This window comes from Aethina tumida, chromosome 2 (assembly GCF_024364675.1).
Source record: "Aethina tumida isolate Nest 87 chromosome 2, icAetTumi1.1, whole genome shotgun sequence".
Taxonomy (NCBI): Eukaryota; Metazoa; Arthropoda; class Insecta; order Coleoptera; family Nitidulidae; genus Aethina; species Aethina tumida.
Window position 1 is genome coordinate 26,482,997 of NC_065436.1, and position 22,166 is coordinate 26,505,162.

The following is a 22,166-nucleotide window of genomic DNA, read 5'->3' on the forward strand; positions in this document are numbered from 1 at the left end:
CTTTAACAGTACAGAGATTTACCACTGGCGTGGTAATTTCGTGTTTTAATCCTCCAATTTAGTGCTCCCGGCCGTTTTTAATTGTATTGCCGATCGTAAATCGTCAATTTGCAAATATTGCCTTGACTAATTGTAATAATCTTCTAACTTTTAGGAGTTTAACCTTCTTTTGTTCAAGTGAGTTTCTATTTTGTGTTAATCGTTATGCCAGGCAATTACATAAAAATAAATTGCAGATTAGCAACATGCAGACGACGGGCAAACATGAATTCCTAGTGAGAGGATAACCCAGTTGACAAAACGAGACACCATAAACAATCTCCACTTTAATACGATCCTGGTGTAATTTAACTAATATCATTTCCAACGTTGACTTACAACCGTACAATTAAAAAGTCACAACAGCGACGTAATCTGTTTCAACAAATCGAGTAACGATCGACGTTCCGCAATGATATAAAATAAATCAGTTGAGGAGCAGTTAGTAATTATGGACATGGTTCTCTCTTGTCTTTCGAAATGACCTCACGCAATTCCGCAGAAGTTATCGGAACAGTTACCGTTCAGTTCGGTTGCAAACGACCCGTCTGGCCATATTGAATGATTTTCTTGCTTTCGATTAAAATTAACAGAATGAAAAAGTCAGCAGTGAACTGGCTTACGCGGTAACACTTTACTCGGATACTGTTAATAACTTGTAATACGGACTGGTGTACTTCGTTAGGTGGAACGGTTCTTTGAAAAATGCTATTAGAGCAAAAATGTGTTGGGGCAGAACAAAAAATCGATTTGATGTTATAACGTAATTGGATTAAATAAAAAATTCATAACTACATTTCGTTTCATCCATCATACTTGTATGGCGGTGTTACTGAATGTAGCTCAAAAGATGGTCAAAAAAATTCAATGCATACTATAAAAATTAAATTCTATTTCTCTATTACTCAACTGAGATCATCCAATATATATTGATTTTTAAAGTCAAATAATGAATATAATTATATTGTCCTTTTGAGCATTTCCCTTCAAAATGGGTCCGTACAAATTTATTTATATTAATAGTAAATGTTAAACATTTTAATAACTCTTGATATTATCCAATACTAACCTAACCTAACCCAAGTTATAAGCAAAGTTTGTTAATATGTAGAATACACAAATTGTTGACAATAAATTGTATAATAAATTGTTATGCGTAAATTAGATTATGTTAGAAATAAAGAATTATGTGGAAATCAGTATAACACAGAAATTGTTGACTTTATTATTTAATTTTTTATTAGCAAATAAATTGATGTTAATATAATAAATATAGAATTTGCCTCCAATTTTCTAGTAACATTTAGTAATTTTTTATATATTCCAGAACTAGCAACTTTGAAGCAAAGTTTGTTAGAAAATAGAATAAAGCCTATTTTTCTCCAATTGTGTAAACTATATACAATCCTAAAACATTTAGGATTATCTAATAATACCAACTCATAACCCGAGTTTGTTTACAAACATATACATGTTACATCTACTAAAATAACCTAACCTAAAAACGATCATGTTGCTCACACAGCCGAATATTTAATATGTGAAATCAGAAATTTCTGCCTATAAATTAGACAATAAATTATGTAATAAATTGTTATGAGTAAATTATTAGCTATAATATGGAAATTATGTGATAATCACTTATAATACATTAATTGGTGACTTTATTATCCAATATTTATCAAATAAATTGATATAAATAAAAAAAATATATATAGAATTTGTTGTTCAATTTTCTAGTAACTTTTTAGTATTTTTTATATCATCCAATATTAGCAATTTATAACCTAAGTTTGTTTATAAACATATACCAATCGAAAACCGTTTGATAATACTGAATTTTGTGAGAGACATCATGCACAACACAGACAGAAAAAGTCTGCAAATTTGGCTCATAGTGGAAATCATTTACTGTCTGTCATGTATGATGTCTCTCTCAAAATTCAGTAGGATCAAAGGATTTAAATATACTATAATAACCTAACCTATAAGTAATCATGTTATCCACACCGATGAAAAATTTATTCATATAATACACAAATTGGTCAATGTTTACATGTGTTTTAACACCTGATAGTTTAGTTGATAAATAATAATAATTTTTAATTGGTATAAAAATTTGAAAAAAAAACAACATAAACAAATTTATTTATTTTCAAGTGCCCTAGATTATATAACATTTATAACACTTATAAATAAACATAGTGGCTCATGTTGAAACAATTTGCAACTGGTTGAATTGCAAAGTACCTACACATATTGTTCATAGGTTTTATGGCCTTTCTCCTTTTCGCATTTAAACTCCGATATTTCCCAACTTATTGGCTGTTAAAAACAACGTGTCTAAAACTTTTTTGCTTTCATTCAATGCATAAATAATTCCATGGATAATTTAATTTTATTTTTAAGAAGAGAAACCGGACACTTTGTAAAAATCGTAAGGTCGTAAACATTTTTATTGATGCACAAATTCACAGATGGTATGCGGAAAACAATTTTCGGAATGTGTGACAATTTATATTCAACTTGCAGTTCGTTATTACGTAATTCAACGTTAGAAATTGCTTCATTTGTACACAACTATTGTTCACGAAAAAAATCTGTCATTCAAAATGCTTTTGTGCAAATATTGTTGCCCTCAAAATTTAACTAGATAAACATTTGCACAAGAACTTCGTCACATTAACTTATACTGTTAGATGTAAATCCGGCATTAATTTTACATTGCAATGATTAAATTACGTTTTGATAAAATGTTTGTTTGAAAATTCAACATCTGTCCGAACAAATCAGTTACAAACGAGATTCTAAAAGTGAGTAAAGGTACAGTAAAATTAAGCATTTCCATATGGCGTTTGCTGAAAATGGCGTTTATTTAATTTGCATTACATTAGCCGTAAACACGTATTAAGTTTAAAAGACATATGGACTGATGGGCTCAAAACGGACAATTTATGACCAAAAATATAATGTCTCTTTCTTGGATCATCAATCATACGTGTCACTTTTTAATGTATAGTGAAATATTTCATACATAGTTTGGAATTAGTGTTCACTTATATTTATCGATGATAATTATTACAGATAAAGATCGCGATACTTATATTGAAATTTATGATTTAATCATTGTCAGGTGAGAATTATCAAGTGATCGTGAAATTTTATTTTCTTAAGACTGAAAATAAAAAAAATATTTAGCCTTGATTATTATCAAGTTTCAAGAAATTGATGGATCGAATAATATGTCCAAAATTAATAATGTATTTTTGTTTGATTATCAATAATAACTACCATTTTTTAATTTATACGAAAATATTTTGTAAATACTAAATTTGGGTTAAATCATAATTAACCTGACACTCATCTTGATAGTTGTTAATAATAATTATCAACTAATCGTAAAATTATATTATTTAAACGACATTACAGTATGTTTGTTAGTAGTAAAAATACATATTTTCAGTATATTGTGAAAGATAATAAGTATTATCTTGATAATTACCTTTTATGCATTGGTTATTATAAAGTGATCTACAGTATCTAAAAACTTCCATAAATGGGAGTTTGTAGAAAAAAACTAAATTTAAATAAAATATGTTTATTACTATAAAATAATATAATTTCACGATCAGCTGATAATACGCATCATTATAATTATTTAAAACTATTACCATTAAAATTATAGTGATGCTTATCATAATAATTATTCCCTAATAGTTGTCATATGATAATTATTAACCAATCGTGAAATTGTGTTTAAACGACATATAAAAGCAGTAACAAAACACAATCCGAATTATGTATTCACATGCAAATATTCTCATATCCATAATTATACTGAACAAATCTAAATTAAATAAATTAAATTTATATTGTTTATATAAATAGCAAATATATTGATGGAAATAGAATTAATATAGAATTTGTCTCCAATTATCTAGTAACATTTAGTAACTGTTTATATATTCCAATACTAGCAACTTTGAAGCAAAGTTGATTAGAAAATAAGGAGATAGGAAATAGAATAAATCCTATTTTCACCAGTTTTGTAAAACTATTTTAATGACATTTGGAATTATCTAATACTAGCAAATCATAACCCGAGTTTGTTTATAAATATATACATGTTACATCTACTAAAATAACCTAACCTAAAAACGATCAAGTTGGTCACACTGCCGAATAATTAGTGTAAATCAGTATAAGACAGAAATAGGTGACTATTTTTTATTAGTAAATAAATGGAAATAGAACAAATATAAAATTTGTCTCCAATTTTCTAGTAACTTTTTGTATAATCTAATAGTAGCAACTTTGAAACAAAATTTGTTAAAAAATAAGATGATAGAAAATAGTATATTCTTCATCTTTTCTTCAATTTATTACTATTTTAATATCATTTGAGATTACATACATACTACCAACATATATATCTACTAAAATAACCTAACTAAAAAACGATCATGTTGCTATAGAGAGAGAGACATCATGCTTGACAGAGACAGTAGAAGTCTATCCCATGGTGGGAGACTTCCTATCTCTATTGCACATGATGTCTCTTTCAGGATTCAGATGGATCAAACTCTTTTTATACTGTATATATAATATGTACAACAAATAAACACAAAATCTCATTAAGGCTTTTATTTAATAAGTAATATGTGAAAATAATCATTCATTTTTTAACTAATTAACCTTGTTTCAGGAGTGACCGGTGAAAAATCGGCATGCAGATTTCCAGGTGCCCCCGCCCATTCCTCAGTAGTGTTCTCCGATGAAAACCTCGGACCCGGTTCGGTGGCCACCTACACCTGCGAACGAGGCTTCGAACTGTTGGGGCCGTCCCGCAGGGTGTGTGAAGGCGGACAATGGTTACCCGAAGGAATACCATTCTGCGGTAAGTCTCGAAATTCGTAATCTTGCCTAATTACCTCATGCAATCGTGATGTGGGTTGATTTAATCGATTTGACACACGTACTCGATAGACGTAACGGTACCTCATACCGAAAATGATTCATTACACATTCACGGAGGCGCTTGGAGACGCCAACAGGAGTAATGTGTCACGGAAAAAAGCAAAATTTCACTTGTCCAAGTCGGTTAATGTAATTGGGGTACGCCAACGATTGACACAAGTGGCGTTCCGTCGACAGGAAGTTTGCCCAAATGACTCGACGGTTCCGGACTTGGTTTTTTACTTTTATAACTGATGCACGACCTACATATTATTCAGTTGGTGCTTGAATATTATTTCGTCTAATTGCGAGCTAGAGTCGGCTACCCACAAATTGCTTTACTTTTACTTCATGTATCGTGGGAGAGACGAAACTGTAAACAATAGACTTGGAAGATAATTAACGATATTTGGGTCTTGTTCCAATATACGTGTGATTCATCCAACTTATTCATTAGAGAAAATCTAAAATATTTTCAGTAATAATTTAATATTATATAATGGAATTCTACGTATAATTTTGTATCTACTGCATTTTGAAATATTTAAGTTGATCAAAAATTTTCACATACGGAGTGACTAAAATACCTGTAATCTTAACAAAAAAGTATCCTATAAAAACTATTAACTATATTCCAAAATAATAAAGAGGGTGTTTGCTATTTTGGTTTATACTTTTCTCATCTTAAATACAATAAATTTCTTACATCTAATAAAATGATCAAACAAATTTCATCTCATTATTATATTTTTTAATTCTATGCAAAGTTCTGGGCGTGTTGCATTTTGATACAATTTTTTAACTTCACTTCTTTTTGACATATTTATTTTTATATCAAAATATTTTCATATATATATCTGTATTACCAATAATTGTAATGTTGAAAAGTTCATTCTTGGTATACACCTGGTAACAAACAAGTATCCTATCAAAAATTATTAACTGAATTCCAAATTATATTATATATATATATATATATATATATATATTTTGGTTTATTTTTCCGACCTTAACGGTCAATAACTTTCCAGTTTCAAATAAAATGACTAGAAAAATTTCATACCTTTGTTATATTTTTGAATTCTGTTCAAAATATTGGACCCACTGCATTTTGAAACAATTTTCTATCTTTACTTGTTTTTGAGATATATATTTATTTATTCAAAATAATTTTACAAATGGAGTGACAAACAAAAATATCTGCTATGAAACAATTTTCCAAAATATTATATATGGTGTAAAACTAAACTTTCTTATATTAGGTGATTTTGAAATTATTTTAAATATAATTTTGTACATATCAATGGAGATTAAACTTCTGATTTGAATGGTGTTCATAAATATATTTCTTTATGCGTGTTTTCCAAAGAATTTTAATACGAAATTATGATAATTACGAAAAGGCTCAAGCCATGGGGATATGCCCATGTTCATGACGGTAGGTCGTTGATGATTTTTCGAATGGGCGTATCATATTAATATTCATCCAAACAGGTTTTTAAGAAATTCCTCACAGATTATACCATCCACCACACATACAGCGACCTGGAATTCAAATTGTACATTTTTTCGTTAATAATTACACAAATGATCAAAATTATTTTTCGGGAGTTAATTACAACGTCTCCAGTCCGTGAACACAAAATATAGTTAAGCACTAAAGTGGAGTTAATTTTTGAATGAAAACTGACCAGATTTCTTGTGGTTAACTAAATTCACGCTTGTCCTAGACCCTACACATTAAACAACAAGAAAATAAGGTCAAGGTTCCCACGGCGAGCATGCTTTCACAAAGAATGCGGTATTTGATTAAGCAGACTATCTGTGAACAGGTCTCTTGGAATTATACAACTCATACTTTGAACTTGTTACAAATAATCCAATCATTATATTTCGTTTTTTGTTTATTTCCTTTAGTCATTATTTTTTATGAATATGTGCTACTATGTACAAAAAGAGAGATTATAATAAAATTTTCTCTAAAACAATAAATATAATGTTTTAAATTAAATATAAGAAATAAATATAACGTTTAACATTTCATAGTCAAATAGTAATAAAAATATTAAGTACACTCATATTTCGTAAGGAAATATATGTTTTAAAAAGTAATTTAATAAATATAAACTGAGCATAAATTAATTTCTTTTATTTTTATATGCCTTTTTGAATAGACTTACATTTTAATGATAAAATTGCTACTATGTACAAAAGTAAACTTAGATTTCTACCAATTAAGAGTTGATTATATAAAATATTTAAATTACATTGTAAAAGAGTAAAACAAGGTATTAAATTCACATTCATATTCCATAACAAAATACAACATATTAAAAAGTAATTTTTAAAATAAATAAAATAAGAATAAAGCTCTTTTGGAAAGATCCACATGTTAATGAATATATGCTATTATTTACAAAAAATGACAATAGATTACTGCCAATTAAGAATTGATTATAATAAAATGTATATTCTTAAATTATATTGTTTATAATAAAACAAGCTATATTCATATAAAGGAAAACATAATTTTATAGATATGAAACTGACTGACCTATTAATGCTATTGTGTTATAGATTTCCAATTAAATAATAAAAAATTTTAATACAATATACTGCAAAAAAGTAAAATTGATATTTTAAAGAATATAAAAATATTAGGTTTTATATTGTATGTTTATATTATAAAGCTTAAAAAACTCATTTTAAATATAAACTGAACATACTTGACTTACTTTCTATTGGTTAGTTTGTACACAATTGTAAAAATTAATTGTAATATTCAGTTAGGTCGTAAAAGCTTTTGTATGGAATAAGATGTCCACTTCAAGTAAAAACCATGTAAAAATTGTCAATCTAACTAAATTGAACCATAAAGTTGACAGTACCAAATTGGGGCCTATTAACTACTTCATCGGAAAGGGAAATCTTCTAACACTTCATTTGAAAGATACTTTTATTGTCTACTCAATTATTGCTAGTTAAAATCAATTGAGCAATTAAAAAGTTATAAACGATTAGATTAAAGTGTGAGATGAACTTCAAAAAAATACTATTTCAAAGTCTTAACCTGAAACAAAGAAAATTGTCAAAAATGTTCAAAAAAATACCATTAGAGTGTATTTAAATAAATATTCCTATAAAAATAAATAATTCAGGGCAATATTTGGAAAATATTGGAAAGTTTGAATTATTGTGCTATATAATTATGAGGGGAAGGAGTAACTTTTCAATATTTGTACTTGAAACAAAAAAAATTGTCAGTATCTTCAAAAAAATACCATTAGAGTGTATTTCTAAAAATATTCCTATAAAATAAATATTTCAGGGCAATATTTAAAAAACAAAATATAGTTTCACTATCTCGTTTACATCTAAATAAATGTACTTATAATAATTATGAGGGGTGGAGTAACTTTTCAAATTTTGAACTTGAAACAAAAAAATTGTCGATATATTCAAAAATATATATATACAGGGTGTATTTAAAAAAATGATATTCCTACAAAAAATAAATATTTCTGAGCAATATTTAGAAAACAAAAGATAGCTTGTAATAGACATAAGGGGGTGGAATAATATTCAAAATTGGTAATACTAGAATCCAATAAATTAATTAAACTTACTTACTAATTATAATAAAGAAAATGGAAAAATTATTATAGTCATTAAACAAAAATAAATATTTAATATTTATTTAAATAAAACAACTAACCAAACTTTAGATTGCTCTATTTGTTCCGAAACATGCTTGGGTGCTGCAGCATTGAAAATTGTGCCTCCATTATAAATTATCTTAAATTTTACGTATTTATGAAGCCAAAAAAGTGACGTGTATTCAAGAACCGAATCTAACCGAGGCATTTAACACTACAAAAGGCCTGAAGAAAAAAAAACGATATTACAGCAATAACTGTACCAGCCAAAGTTGGTAGCAGATAAAATGAACAAAGTGAAGTACAAAAGGTGACCCACTAAATTGTTAACCAATTTTATGATTGGATTATCTTATTGTTCGTTAAACGTCAACTATTTGGCAGTGCAGAAAAAATTATTGATCTGTGATTTCGTCGGGCAGAAGTTCAAAAAACCGGAAAGTCTTCTTGAAATCGTTTAACTAAATCACGAAACGCCGAATAAATTATCACTTCGTCGCCGGTCAATAGGATTAATAAACGTATTGATTGACGGCAGAACTTCTGATTAATTGATCACATTACCAACACCATAATTTCCATCACGGATCGAATACAACAGAAAAATTACTGTTACGGCATTATCTGTTAACAATACGAAAGAATGCTATTCAACAATGACCAACAACAAAATAAAACCGGTTGTCTATTTACAAATTAAATTCGGCATCGACAATTTATCATGGCACAAACACCATAATTCGACAACTACTAATTTACGATCGTTAAACAACCGCGAATGTTTTCCGTACATAATGCAGATGTAATTTATGTTGTTGCACAGTGCGTTAACGATTCCAATCGAAATAATTTGAGCAGCGCGTTAATAAATGGTTCGTAATAATAGAGGCGATACGTCTCAACACTGAGCATTCAATAAATCAATTCAGGTTGTTCGCCAACACGCACACCATTTATCATCGAGTCAAATAATTTGATTATTGTTCAATTAATCTTGATAATTTGTTTGGCTGATTTTGATGCATGTTTATGTGGAATATTACTGTTAGTTTTTAATAGAAATTTTATGTTTTTTTGTACGTATGGTAATTAAGGAGAGGAGATGAAAATGTGTCAAAAATATAATAATATATATTCAACATGGTGCAATTTAGAAAAATAAAAAAAATTGATATTTTAATTTGCTATTTTTTATTAGAAATTTAAAATGTAATAAATTTATACAGATTTTATTAATTAATCATCCTAATTCTAATTACAATTTAGAAGAAAATACATCGATTTATTTGAAAATTATGAATGAACGTATTATAATATTGTATTCAAAAATATATTTTGAGTTGCTATTTTTTTTTATTAAAAATTTAAGAAAGTGATAATTTTATTCATTATTCACTTTAATTCTAATTCTAATTTTAATTTAGAAGAAAATACACAAATTCATTTGAAAATTGTGAATGAACTTATTGAAAATTTTTATACAAAATTATATTTTAAGTTGCTATTTTTTATTAGAAATTTAAGATGAAATAAATTTATACAAATTTTGTTCATTATTCATCTTAATTCTAATTGTAATTTAGAAGAAAATACATCGATTTATTTAAAAATTATGAACTATAATAAAATTTTACTCAAAAATATATTTTGAGTCGTTGTTTCTTTTTAAAAATAAGAAATGAAAATTTTGTACAGATTTTATTCATTTTTATTATAATTGTAACATTGAAGAAAATACATCAATTCATTTGAAAATTGTGAATGAACTTATTCAAGAATTTTACATAAAAAATATATTTCCAGTTTCTGTGTTTTATTAGAACTTTAAGGTGTAATTTTATACAGATTTTATTCATTATTCATTTTAATTTTAATTGTAATTTAGAAGAAAATACACAAATTCATTCGAAAATTTTGAATGAACTTATTGTAAAATTTTACATAAAAGTTTGTATTTTTTATTAGAAGATTAAGATGTTATAATTTTATACAGATTTTATTCATTATTCATCTTAATTATAATTGTAATATTTGTAATAATATGAAAATTGTTAATGAGTTTATTGTATAATTTTATTCAAAAACTATACTTTGAGTTACTGTCTTTTTATTAGAAATTAAAAAAAAATAATTTTAAGGCGAAATTATACAAAAAATAAGAAAAACAAAATATTTCAACTTCAAATTTATTATAATTCTAACATTAATTTTTTGAAAACTATGAAGGAATTTATTACAAAACTGTTGTAATTTTTTATTAGGATTATTATTAAATTATAGTTATTTAACTGGATAATAAAAATTACAATAATTAATTACGGCTAATTAAAAGTTTAAATTGAGGTCGAATTGACAAATTGAATGATGTGTTAGATCTTAATAAAACATGTACAAATAAGTATTCATTAAGATTCGCAATATTAAAATATTTTGTCACATCTTTTATGTGTTCAAACGACGCGTTTCTCAACTAATGAACAGTTACTCAACACCCAAACAAAAATTCATCAAAACACATATTGATGCCAATTTTCTAACATTTTGCAACCAGCACATCAAAAACAGAACGATTACAATAGAACAATAAAAACCGACAGATATTCGAGCCGACACTCGAAAAACCGATGTGCTTAAATAATGCTCAAATCGTCGATTTCAAGCATGAAAAAACTGCTGAAACAATCGAGGTTATATAAACTGCATTGTGGTTACTGATGATTATCGACGTTAGAACGAGGCCCAATTATTATGTCAAACATAAAGCGATGAGGAACTGTATTACTTTGAAGTTCTGGATGTTTAAACGCGTGTTTGTTCAAAGCAACAGTTACGCGTTTTGTTTGCTTTCTTCGTTTAGTTCTTGCGTTAATGGAACCGATTATGTTGTTTGAAGTGCGTTATTTATTGCCGGTCGTAGGGTGCTACTAAGATCCCCGTTGTTGAGGAGGAACTTTTCCATTTTACAATTTTTGACGCGGTCGAAAGCGACGTGGATGCAACGGCGGCATCAGAAAGTACTCCACCTCTTTCGTCGATAATGGATCCGCAATTAGTCGACGTCTTCCGTGAGTTCGCGTGCCCAGGCGAAATTCCTGCGTTGGGCGTAACTTCCTGCGATGCTCAATTATGCGGACACGGTGTCGCTGACCCATAAAACGTAATTTATTGCCTCGTTTCGGTATTTCTGATCATCGGGCAACGCAAGTCGACCGCTTCTGCTCCATTGTAAAGGTGTTGCTGCAGTTTGCGCAGATGTAATCTCTGGTTTTGCAATGCGTTTTTGCCGCGGAATTGCACACTATTTTATTTTATTAATTTAAATTAATTTTATAATTATTAAGTGTCTAAACATTTCGTACCTACCTTTATGTACGGTTATCTCTATCCCATAATTTTTATATAACTTTGTATTTTGAGCAGTGAAGCAACCGAACTGTATGTATATTCAATACAGTTGATTTTATAATTTAGTCCTGTGTATTGGAGACAAGTAGAACATGATCAGTAATGAAGGACAGCTAAGCAATTTTTTTCTCCAAAGTTTCTCCTAAAGAAATACAGCCTTTTAATCATATTTCATAAACTTTAATTCTTAAATTCTGCACATTTTAATTAAATTTATTTGTATACCTCTTATAATGTCAACGATGAATGCGTATGTCGTCATAGAAATGACAAAAATTGCCCACAAAACGGCAACAATTCAATTAACAACGAAGACGAAATATGTTCCGCGACCTCGTTTCGATCTCGTAACCAATATGGCATTTCGGAGCAACGAATTCATTAGATCCGCGCCATTATCTGTCTATTGATTGGTTTTTAAATCGACGTTGTCGGACGTAATAATAGACGTAAAGTGTAACACACCGCGGACGTAACGTGAATTAATTTGATATCAGTTCCGTAATCGTGTTATTTATGCAACTGATTATTGAAATTATCTCGAGTTATGTAAATCTCGGGATAGTGTGTATTTTTGCTATTCGGATTTCTCGTCTCGGATCTTCTATTTCTTGGCTAACGGTTGAGCAAATTTGTTTTCTATTTGGATTACTTTAATATTTGTATTTGTTATTACAATTTTCAAAATTGAATAAATAAAATATTTCACTAATAAATTATTCAAATATATTTATAATTAATACTTAAATTATAATTACAGATGTAATATTCTAAAATTCAAAAAATTCTAATTATGAATATTCGAATTAAATTAAGAGCATTAATATTTATTTTACTTATAAAGTATTTAAATAAATATATATATTAAAATTGCCTTTCAAATTAAATCTTCATTTTACCTCAAACTGTGTTAATACTAGAATTATAGTACTTTAATTTAAATTGTTATTTTACATGAAATTGTATTAATACTTAAATTAGAATTTACAATTTATAAATACAGATCTAATATTCCAAAATTCAAAAAATTCTAATTATGAGTATTCGAATTGAATTAAGAGGATTAATATTTATTTTATTTATTAGTAATTAAATATATTTATATGTCTTTCAATTTAAATCTTTATTTTATTTGAAATTGTGTTAAAAATTAGAGCAATTTAGTTTAAATCATTATTTTACTTTATAAATCTAAAATTTTGAGTTGCTATTCCTTATTTCGAAAAATAAAAAATGATAATTTTGTACAGATTTTATTCATTATTCATTTTAATTCTAATTGTAATATTGAAGAAAATACATCAATTCATTTGAAAATTATAAATGGACTTATAAAATTTTACTCAAAAATATATTTTGAGTTGCTAAGAAATTTTATTCATTATTCATTTTAATTCTAATTTAGAAGAAAATACACAAATCCATTTGAAAATTGTGAATGAACTTATTTGAAAAATTTTATACAAAATTATTTTTAAAATTATATTTTAAGTTGCTATTTTTTATTAGAAATTTAAGATGTAATAAATTTAAACAGATTTTATTCAATATTCATCTTAATTCCTATTGTAATTTAAAAGAAAATACGATTTATTTGAAAATTATTAATTAACTTATAATAAAATTTTACTCAAAAATATATTTTGAGTTGCTGTTTCTTATTTAGCAAAATAAAAAATGATAATTATTTATTATTAATACTGTAATTTAAATCTTTATTTTATTTATATTTAAATTAGTGTTTACAATTTATAAATACAGATGTAATATTCAAAAATCAAAAAATTCTAATTATGAATATTCGAATTAAATTAAGAGCATTAATATTTATTTTACTTATAAAGTATTTAAATAAATTTATATATTAATACTGCTTTTCAATTTAATTCTTTATTTTATTTCAAACTGCATTAATACTGGAATTAGAGTATTTTAATTTAAATTGTTATTTTACTTGAATTGTATTAATACTTAAATTAGAGTTCACAATTTATAAATACAGATCTAATATTCTAAAATTCAAAAAATTATTCGAATTGAATTAAGGGCATTAATATTTATTTTACTTATTAGTAATTAAATATATTTATATATTAATAATGTCTTTCAATTTAAATTTTTATTTTATTTGAAATTGTGAAAATTAGAGCAATTATTATTTTACTTGAAATTTAAAATATTTATTTTTTATTAATAATTAAAATATTTTACAATTTAAAAATTATAAATCTAAAATTCCAAAAATTAAAAAATCTAATTATGCATGTTCGAATTGAATTATTTTACTGAAAAACAGTAACATTTCAAAAATATTCATCTTTATTAAGGAATTAGTTAACACAAATCTGTAAATTAAGACATATTATCGAAAATAAAACTAAAGCTAAATCATATTTAAAATATAAAATAAATTTGTGAATAAATCTGCACATTTACACTTTATGACAACGTTAAATAATAATAGCAATGATTCTTGGGCACAGATCCTTCAAAATATTTACCAATTAATAAATTATTTAATCAATATTCTTTACAAAATTCATTTTACAAAAATGATTTTTCACCATCGGTTGTAATACTCACAAATTTACTCAACTCATATTTCCCCATCTTTAACATGAAAAATAGTCTTTTTTTAGTTTCACTTTCCGGCAAATCGGCAAATTTTGAACAAAGTTCCGTTGCTTCGTGTACCTCATGAATGGCGTAGTAGTATTCGCACACGTCCTTGACAAAATACACCCATAAATATTGATAGTTGTACTAAGATAAGGCACGTAGCCGTTGAACTGTTGAATGGCGGGTGAACGTTGGCAAACGGTCATCGACCATGTTGCAGGAATGCGGCACCGTCATACCACTTGGTATCGATATGGCAAAAACAATCGTAAATCCCACCGGTGATCTTGAAACGTTACATCAAACATTGATTTCAGATTAAACAGGACCGATACACTTTCTCCGTTACGGAGTTTCGCAGGCGTTAAGTGATTTTCCTGATACCCGATGCACCAGATTTTTTCTTCACCCAACGGAAATTCCACTAGAAAACGCAACAATTTCACCTTAAAAGGTGTTCTGTTATAACAACTTCTGGGAATGCGAGAAAGACGGATGAGTGCGTCGTCGTTTCTTGTTTATATCGATTATCGACCAGCTACACACGTATGTAAAACTGCTGCTCGTCGTCACGAATTTAACTCGGGGCCTCAATGATAAATCTAACAAAACGATCGCAACCGCATATGGATGTACGACAATTGAACATTACACCTGGACTTTACAGTAAGCGAACATTCTACGGAACGACAAAACAAAGTGATAATTGTTCGAAAGCGGACCGGGACAATTCAATTTATTCTGTCATACAATATTTGTGGTTAAAATTTGGATACGGTTTGCCGATAATTTAAAATAGATTTAATACGTCACTTGATGAAAAATAAAATCACAGATGTGTCGTTCTCTAATATAACGACAATAAAATTATGATTGGGATAAAAAAAATCCTTAGAGGAGCACTTATGTTGTCATGGAGATGGGTCCAAATGGGTTTAGCACAGTTGTGCGTGCCGTAAAAACGAAATAAATCTCATTTGCATGCAGACAGACCTACATTACATTCGCAGTAGCTACATGTAGAAATGTATCTAAGAAAATATTTTCTCTGAATGTTGTTTGTGATATACCCGTGTTGAATATGTATTTTTCATGTGAAACTGGATACACTTGACACTCGAGATAAATATCAAACACTCGATAATTTAAATGGCTTCGTACGCCTAACAGTTATACGTTTATTTGTAACTGTATCGCAGTTACTGCCAGATTCTTAATTTAGATAAGAGCAACTCCACAGGCAGTATTTTTTTCGTTAATTACATTTTATACACTTAAACGCCTCTGAAATTCGTTACACGAGTAATAATTTTCAAGTTGTTTGCTAAATTATTTTATTTTTTTGGACAATAAATATGTGAATAAACGGTTTATTTTTAGTTTGATAAGTAGGTATATAACTGTATTTTCCACATCTAGTATTTTAAGTAATTTTCTTTTAATTTTAAACATCCCATCATAAATTATTAAAATAACTTTTATTCAACAGAATAATCGCCATTATAATGAACAATTTTTTGTCAACGTTCTACAAAAAATTCATGTCACGAAAAGAGATAACTTCAGTTATGATCACCTCTTCATAATTAAACTGTTTATTATATATTAAATGGGAGAATATCCAAGGTAAAAAATAATTAAAAACATAGTATTTCCAATTTATTATTCTGAAGCTTCCTTTGAGTTTCTAATGCAAATTGTCGTCAAAGAAAATTCCATTAACTAAGTTCATTAAGAAATTTTGATAATTTTCAAGCAGTATACAGCAGCCATATTGACATCAAAATCTTTTTAGGTTAAACAAAATACTCATTTATTTTCTGAGCAAGAAGAATATTGATAATTGTCAAACACCTGTGTTGAAATTTTCACTTCATTTGTGAGGAATCCGTTTATTCAATTTTGTGATCAAATTAAGCTCTTTCTAAAGGGATGGGTAAAAAACATGTTCTACGAGGATTTTTCATGAGATACTGCTTAATATCATAGATGGAGCAGGTTTCAAAATGATCTTGATGTAGCTCAGCTTCAATACATTCATTGTCACTTGCAAAAAAATATTGCATCTTCATTACTTACAGCATCTATGTTAAAAAAAGTAAATATCATAGAAAATACACAAAAAGGTTCAAATAAATAAATATCTTGCATACAAATTTATTTTGGCGACTTAAATACCGGTCTCCTCCTCTTTCCTCCCCTTTTGTGGTTTTTCTTTCATCCTTCCTAAACTGTAGTGTAATTTACACTTCATTAATGTTTTGTTTTGTATATCTTCTACCGCAAGGCTCAGCTTACCTGACAGTATCACAATTGTACACAGTTTCAGCATGTGCCAAAACAAGAGGAAGCAACGGATAATTTTTTTGTTGCTTTTGTGTGGTACAAGAATGTGCCAATCATCGGTTAGCTTTGTTCTTCCACTCCGATAAAATTGCACCAGACAAAAATTACAGAACAGAGATATTATTTCATAATTTTAATTATCTTTCAATTATATCTGTGATTATTTGTTGGTTTACATCATCGCAGAAAAATGTTTGACAGATTCACCTGCAGATAATTCCGCCGTCAGTTTCATAATCCTTTCATCTGGTTTCGTGAAAATTAAGATAGCATCGAAACAATAAAGTTTTACGACTCGTACAAAATCCAGGATGTTTTTCACAATTATTACGATATTCATATTCTGTTCCAGTTACTTCGGGTTTTACATAATTGATAATGAGGATTTTAACGATTTTTATTATTCGTAACTTACAATTCAATTATAACAGTTAACAGCTTTATAGCACGGCTGTAAAACTAGATTATGGCGTCGTTAATTGGTCACAATAAAAAACTAATTGCGGGCATCGATCAACAATAAATTATTTAAGGACAATACTTTTAAATGTTACATAAAACGCATAAAAGATAATCGAGATGCAATGAAAAATTGTCTAAGAGAAAACGCCTATTACAATAATTATAATAAATTTCTAATATTTCTCAAACTTTTCCACCACCAAAGGATCGTTAATAATATTCACCTTTTGCACATGCATTCTCAAGTGGAATCTGCATTATTATCATTATGTAGAAAGTAATTTATAATATATTAAGTAACACGAACGTTTTTACTACTGCTATTTTTAATTAATTATCCATCGCACTGCCTCAATCACTATTATTATTGTTTTTTTTTAATTGTTTCGTTCAATTGGATGCCATTTCCAGGATATTTTCAATGAGTTTCGATTCGAGATTTTATCACGTTTATTCATGATTGGATTTCATTGTTGTTCTTTCATTCAATAATATAAAAAATTGATAACCAGTTATTAAGTGTTGGGAGAGGTTATTTAATTAATTGAATAACACAACATATAAATACATTTTATTCATTGTGAAACATTAACAGTCCCTAAGATGCATTTTATTCATTATATTTTAACGGTAATTAGGAAACGAACACCTCTAATTAAATGCAATCAAAATATTTTATTTTACTTAGAATAATTATACAAAATGTGGCTGGTCATAGAACGAACACACTTTTGAAAAATATATATTTGTTAAATAACATATACATAACATTAAGTTGTTAATATTTTGTTGGAAACTCTTTGTTCGTTATAATCTCCTTGAAGTGGTATGACAAAGAATCAACGAAATATTGACAACAGGCGTTTGAAATTAAATTTCACGACTTCAATTAATAACTACAATTAAATTTGATTCTGTTTGGTGTTTTAATCGATTTTACATGTGCTTCCACAATTTTTCAACTGCATTTAGATCTGGAAATTACGCTGGCCAATCGGAATCTCAATATTTTTAACTTTTATCTTACTTTGAACAACTTTGGGTGCATGCTTCGTATCATATCATGCAAATAATAGAAGGCAAATGGTTCCATTACAGCTATCATAATGTCTATTTTACGAATAATTTTTTGTATTGGTCCTCTACAATGCCAAGGAAAGAAACTCCAAACCAAAACTTTTCTTCTACCGTGTTTTGTAGTGTATCTGGGATCAACACTTTTATTAGGAGGATGATGAATATATTTTTTACCTTTAATCTTGTTGTATATTTTTTATAATGACTGGACAAAATTTGAATTAAATCTTTGTATGAAATATCTTACGAATTGTTTAATTTTAAATTTTGTGCTATTTCTGTGGCCATCACTTTATAAACTCAAGTTTAAAGGATATTGAATGAAGCATAATAATAAGTAGAAAAATAAAAAAATATTTACTAAATATACACGTCTTAATAATAATAAATCGAGAAATTTTTATTTTTAAACAAATTTATACATAAGTACATAAAATTGTATGAGCCTCTTCGGCATGCTTTCTATGAGGTTATTCAATTCTTGTTGGTCGGTGAAATTTTATCTTGAAGCTCTGGAAGATTATTATTATTATTAAATCAGGATTGATGGTTAGAAAGCCGATGTTTTAGTACATCCCATGCCCGATAGGATTTAGGTCTGGTTATCTCGGGGGATGTTTCAGTACCCAGCGTTTCGAGCTTCTCTAGCACAATTTCTGATCGATGCGGAGACTTCTTGTTGATAGCATCTTAAAAATTTGATAGTATACCATAAACAATGTCCCTTACGTATATCTCACATATCATCGTGTCTTGACATGTAATTCCTTCCCATACCATATTGGAACCCCTGAATAAATTAGTGGACCAGGCTCCAATCTACTTTCATCTGTGAAGCTGTGTGAACTTATGGACTGTATGCATAAAAGAGTGAAGTGAATTTTAGCGGTTCAACAGCCAGTTGTTCCATCTTCAAAACTTAATTAACTGTTCCCAACCAAGTGAACCATACGTATGATTTGGTCAGACAATAAAGTAACATTTAACTGTGATGCATTCTCCGTAAGTGGGTCAGCATGAGACATCAATGAACAGCAGAATCCAATAAATTGAATTTACCTCAGTCACGTCGGGTTTTTCATGTAAATATTGTGAAATAGCTGCAAAAAAAGAAAGTGCAGTCGATTGATACAATAGAGTGTGATGTGTTTAATGGAGCCTATCTGTCGCACACACACGACTTTTCTGATCGACGATCGTGATCCTGTTGGATTATGTTAACTTTCGTAATTAATGGGTGAAAGTGATTGCTAGATCTAAAAAGTTAACGATTTAAAACATTGATATCAATTAACGGCAAATTGACACGTCGAATTTTCAATAAATTATCCGTGTTAATAAAATGGCAAACTGTTCAACAACAAACTTTTAACTGTTGCAAGATTAAATCAATTAGCTTGATTGTAGTTTAAGGAACAATAAGAGCGTGAAGCAATTCCGAAATATGGAACGGATAAAAAATTGCATTGATTTTAGCAGTGACGCGACTGGCATTAAATTGCATTTTAAATGCGAAACGACTGTAATGAAGGCCACTAAAAGCATATTTGGGTTAAATTCGTATAAAATTTATATGTGGGTGTTTTATTGTTTTGTTGTAATTGTGATCTTTTTTATGAGTTTACAGTTAAAATTTTTAAATTGCCTTTGCCATCACTTAAAGTATTTGCAATTTGACAAATTATTAAACTAAAATAGCGTAAAATAAACTAAAGTTAGCATTTGTTTTTACAGCATCAGATTTTATTCATTTTTAACATGTTCACTACCTTGAAGTGTACTAAAGTTTATATAAAAATTGTATTAACCATAAATACTTCCAACAAACTCAGTTGTCAGTGTTATTTCACTTATTTAAATATCTGGGAAATGGTAGAAAATTGAATTATTCAACTGAATTATTAAATAATCCCAGAATTTCACAAAACTTCGAGAACGTGAATGTCTTCATAATATTTAGCTTAAATTTGGTGAATAAAATTTTGGAAGGTAATCCCTAATTCTGGTTCATATTTTTAAAGATTGAAGTAAAAAAGTGTAAAATATAAAAGATATGTATATCAAAGAAAACTCTTTCTTTCGAAGTTTATTTTTTGTTTTCTGTTCAACTAAATGGAAATTGCAAAGTTTTATATTAATAATCTGCGGTTATATCTTCTTCAGTGTTTAACGTTTAACTTCTGTCACCAGTAATATTTTTTCTATACATATGCATGAAAAAAATATTATTGGTGACAGAAGTGACACTGAAAAAATCAAACGTAACTTAACACGTTAGAACTAAACACTAAAACACTAAAAAACTTAACCTAACCTAACCTCACTTAACTTAACTTAACCTAACCTATCACCATTCACTTCAGAAATAGATTTTTGCAATTTGCAAATTAAAACTGATATATTCATATTTTTAATAGTAAATTTCTTGACTTATATTTTAAAATAATGTAGTTGCATCACGTTGAACATAGAAGAAGATTGAACTGCAGGCTATTAATATAAAACTATAATATCAATTTAGTTGAATAGAAAACAAAAAATAAACTATTAGTATCAAAAGGAAGATTTTTCTTTGATCTATCTTCTATATTTTACACCTTTTTTATAATGTTTATTTTTTAGTTTTCTTTCAAAGTCGTTTAAAAAACTAATATGTATAGAAAAAATATTATTGGTGACAGAAGTGACGCTGAAAAAATGTAATCTAACTTAACACGTTAAATATTGAAGAAGATATAACTGCAGATTATTAATATAAAACTTTGCAATTTCAATTTAGTTGAACAGAAAACAAAAAATAAACTTCGTGTTAGGTTAGGTTAAGTTAAGTTAAGTGAGGTTAGGCTAGGTTAGGTTAAGTTTTTTTGTGTCACTTTTACTAATAATATTTTCTTCTACACATATTCGTATCCATAAATAAATAAACTAAATCAATACATTGTTGATCCAACCTGACAAAGTAAATAGAAATCAGTAACAAGTAAAAAAAACAGGACTATTTGACCTGAAGACATTTCTTAGTCACCTTCGTGACATGAAGACCCACATCTTTGAAATTATACAAGTGAAAATTGCAACTACTACCATTAATTATTTATAGATTTGCAATTAAAGCCCTTATTATTGAATTACAAGTGAAGTATGTTTTCTAACTTTCTATAATAGGTGGTTGTTATAATGTGTAACTTCAAAAAGTGTAAATTTTTTTTGTAAATTATATGTGTTAATTTGCTAGTCAAGAAAATTAGTGGATAATCTGACGAAAACAATAAAAAGCACATTATTTAGTAGAGTAGAACAGTTCTCACAAACAAAATGGGTCAATGTTTCTTTCGAATCGTTTTATTCAATAATTTATTAATTAATTACGGGTACACGTATTAAGGCGATTTTAATTGTCTTGTGTGAAACGAGACACAATGCGGCGATACAATTGTCCTTATTTTCTCCTCTTTTTAAACTAAAAAAATAAGCTATAAAACGAAACACTTCTAATACGTCTCCACAAATGATGGAAATTCCAACGTCCAATCGTATCCAAACGATGATAATTATCAATCAGATTATCCGATCGTCGTATCAGTGTATGTAAATAAGCGATAAACT

The 22,166-nt window shown here is 27.8% G+C and overlaps 1 protein-coding gene across 2 annotated transcripts in view; it reads left to right on the forward strand.

The window, feature by feature from the left end:
- LOC109600888 (sushi, von Willebrand factor type A, EGF and pentraxin domain-containing protein 1) overlaps positions 1 to 22,166 on the forward strand; it is a 41,582-nt gene that overhangs the window by 12,891 nt on the left and 6,525 nt on the right. For both annotated transcript variants that reach the window (XM_020017066.2, XM_049963724.1), the window contains exon 2: positions 4,745 to 4,936. In XM_020017066.2, the coding sequence (XP_019872625.2) occupies positions 4,745 to 4,936 (192 nt within the window). The remainder of the gene's footprint in view (positions 1 to 4,744; positions 4,937 to 22,166) is intronic.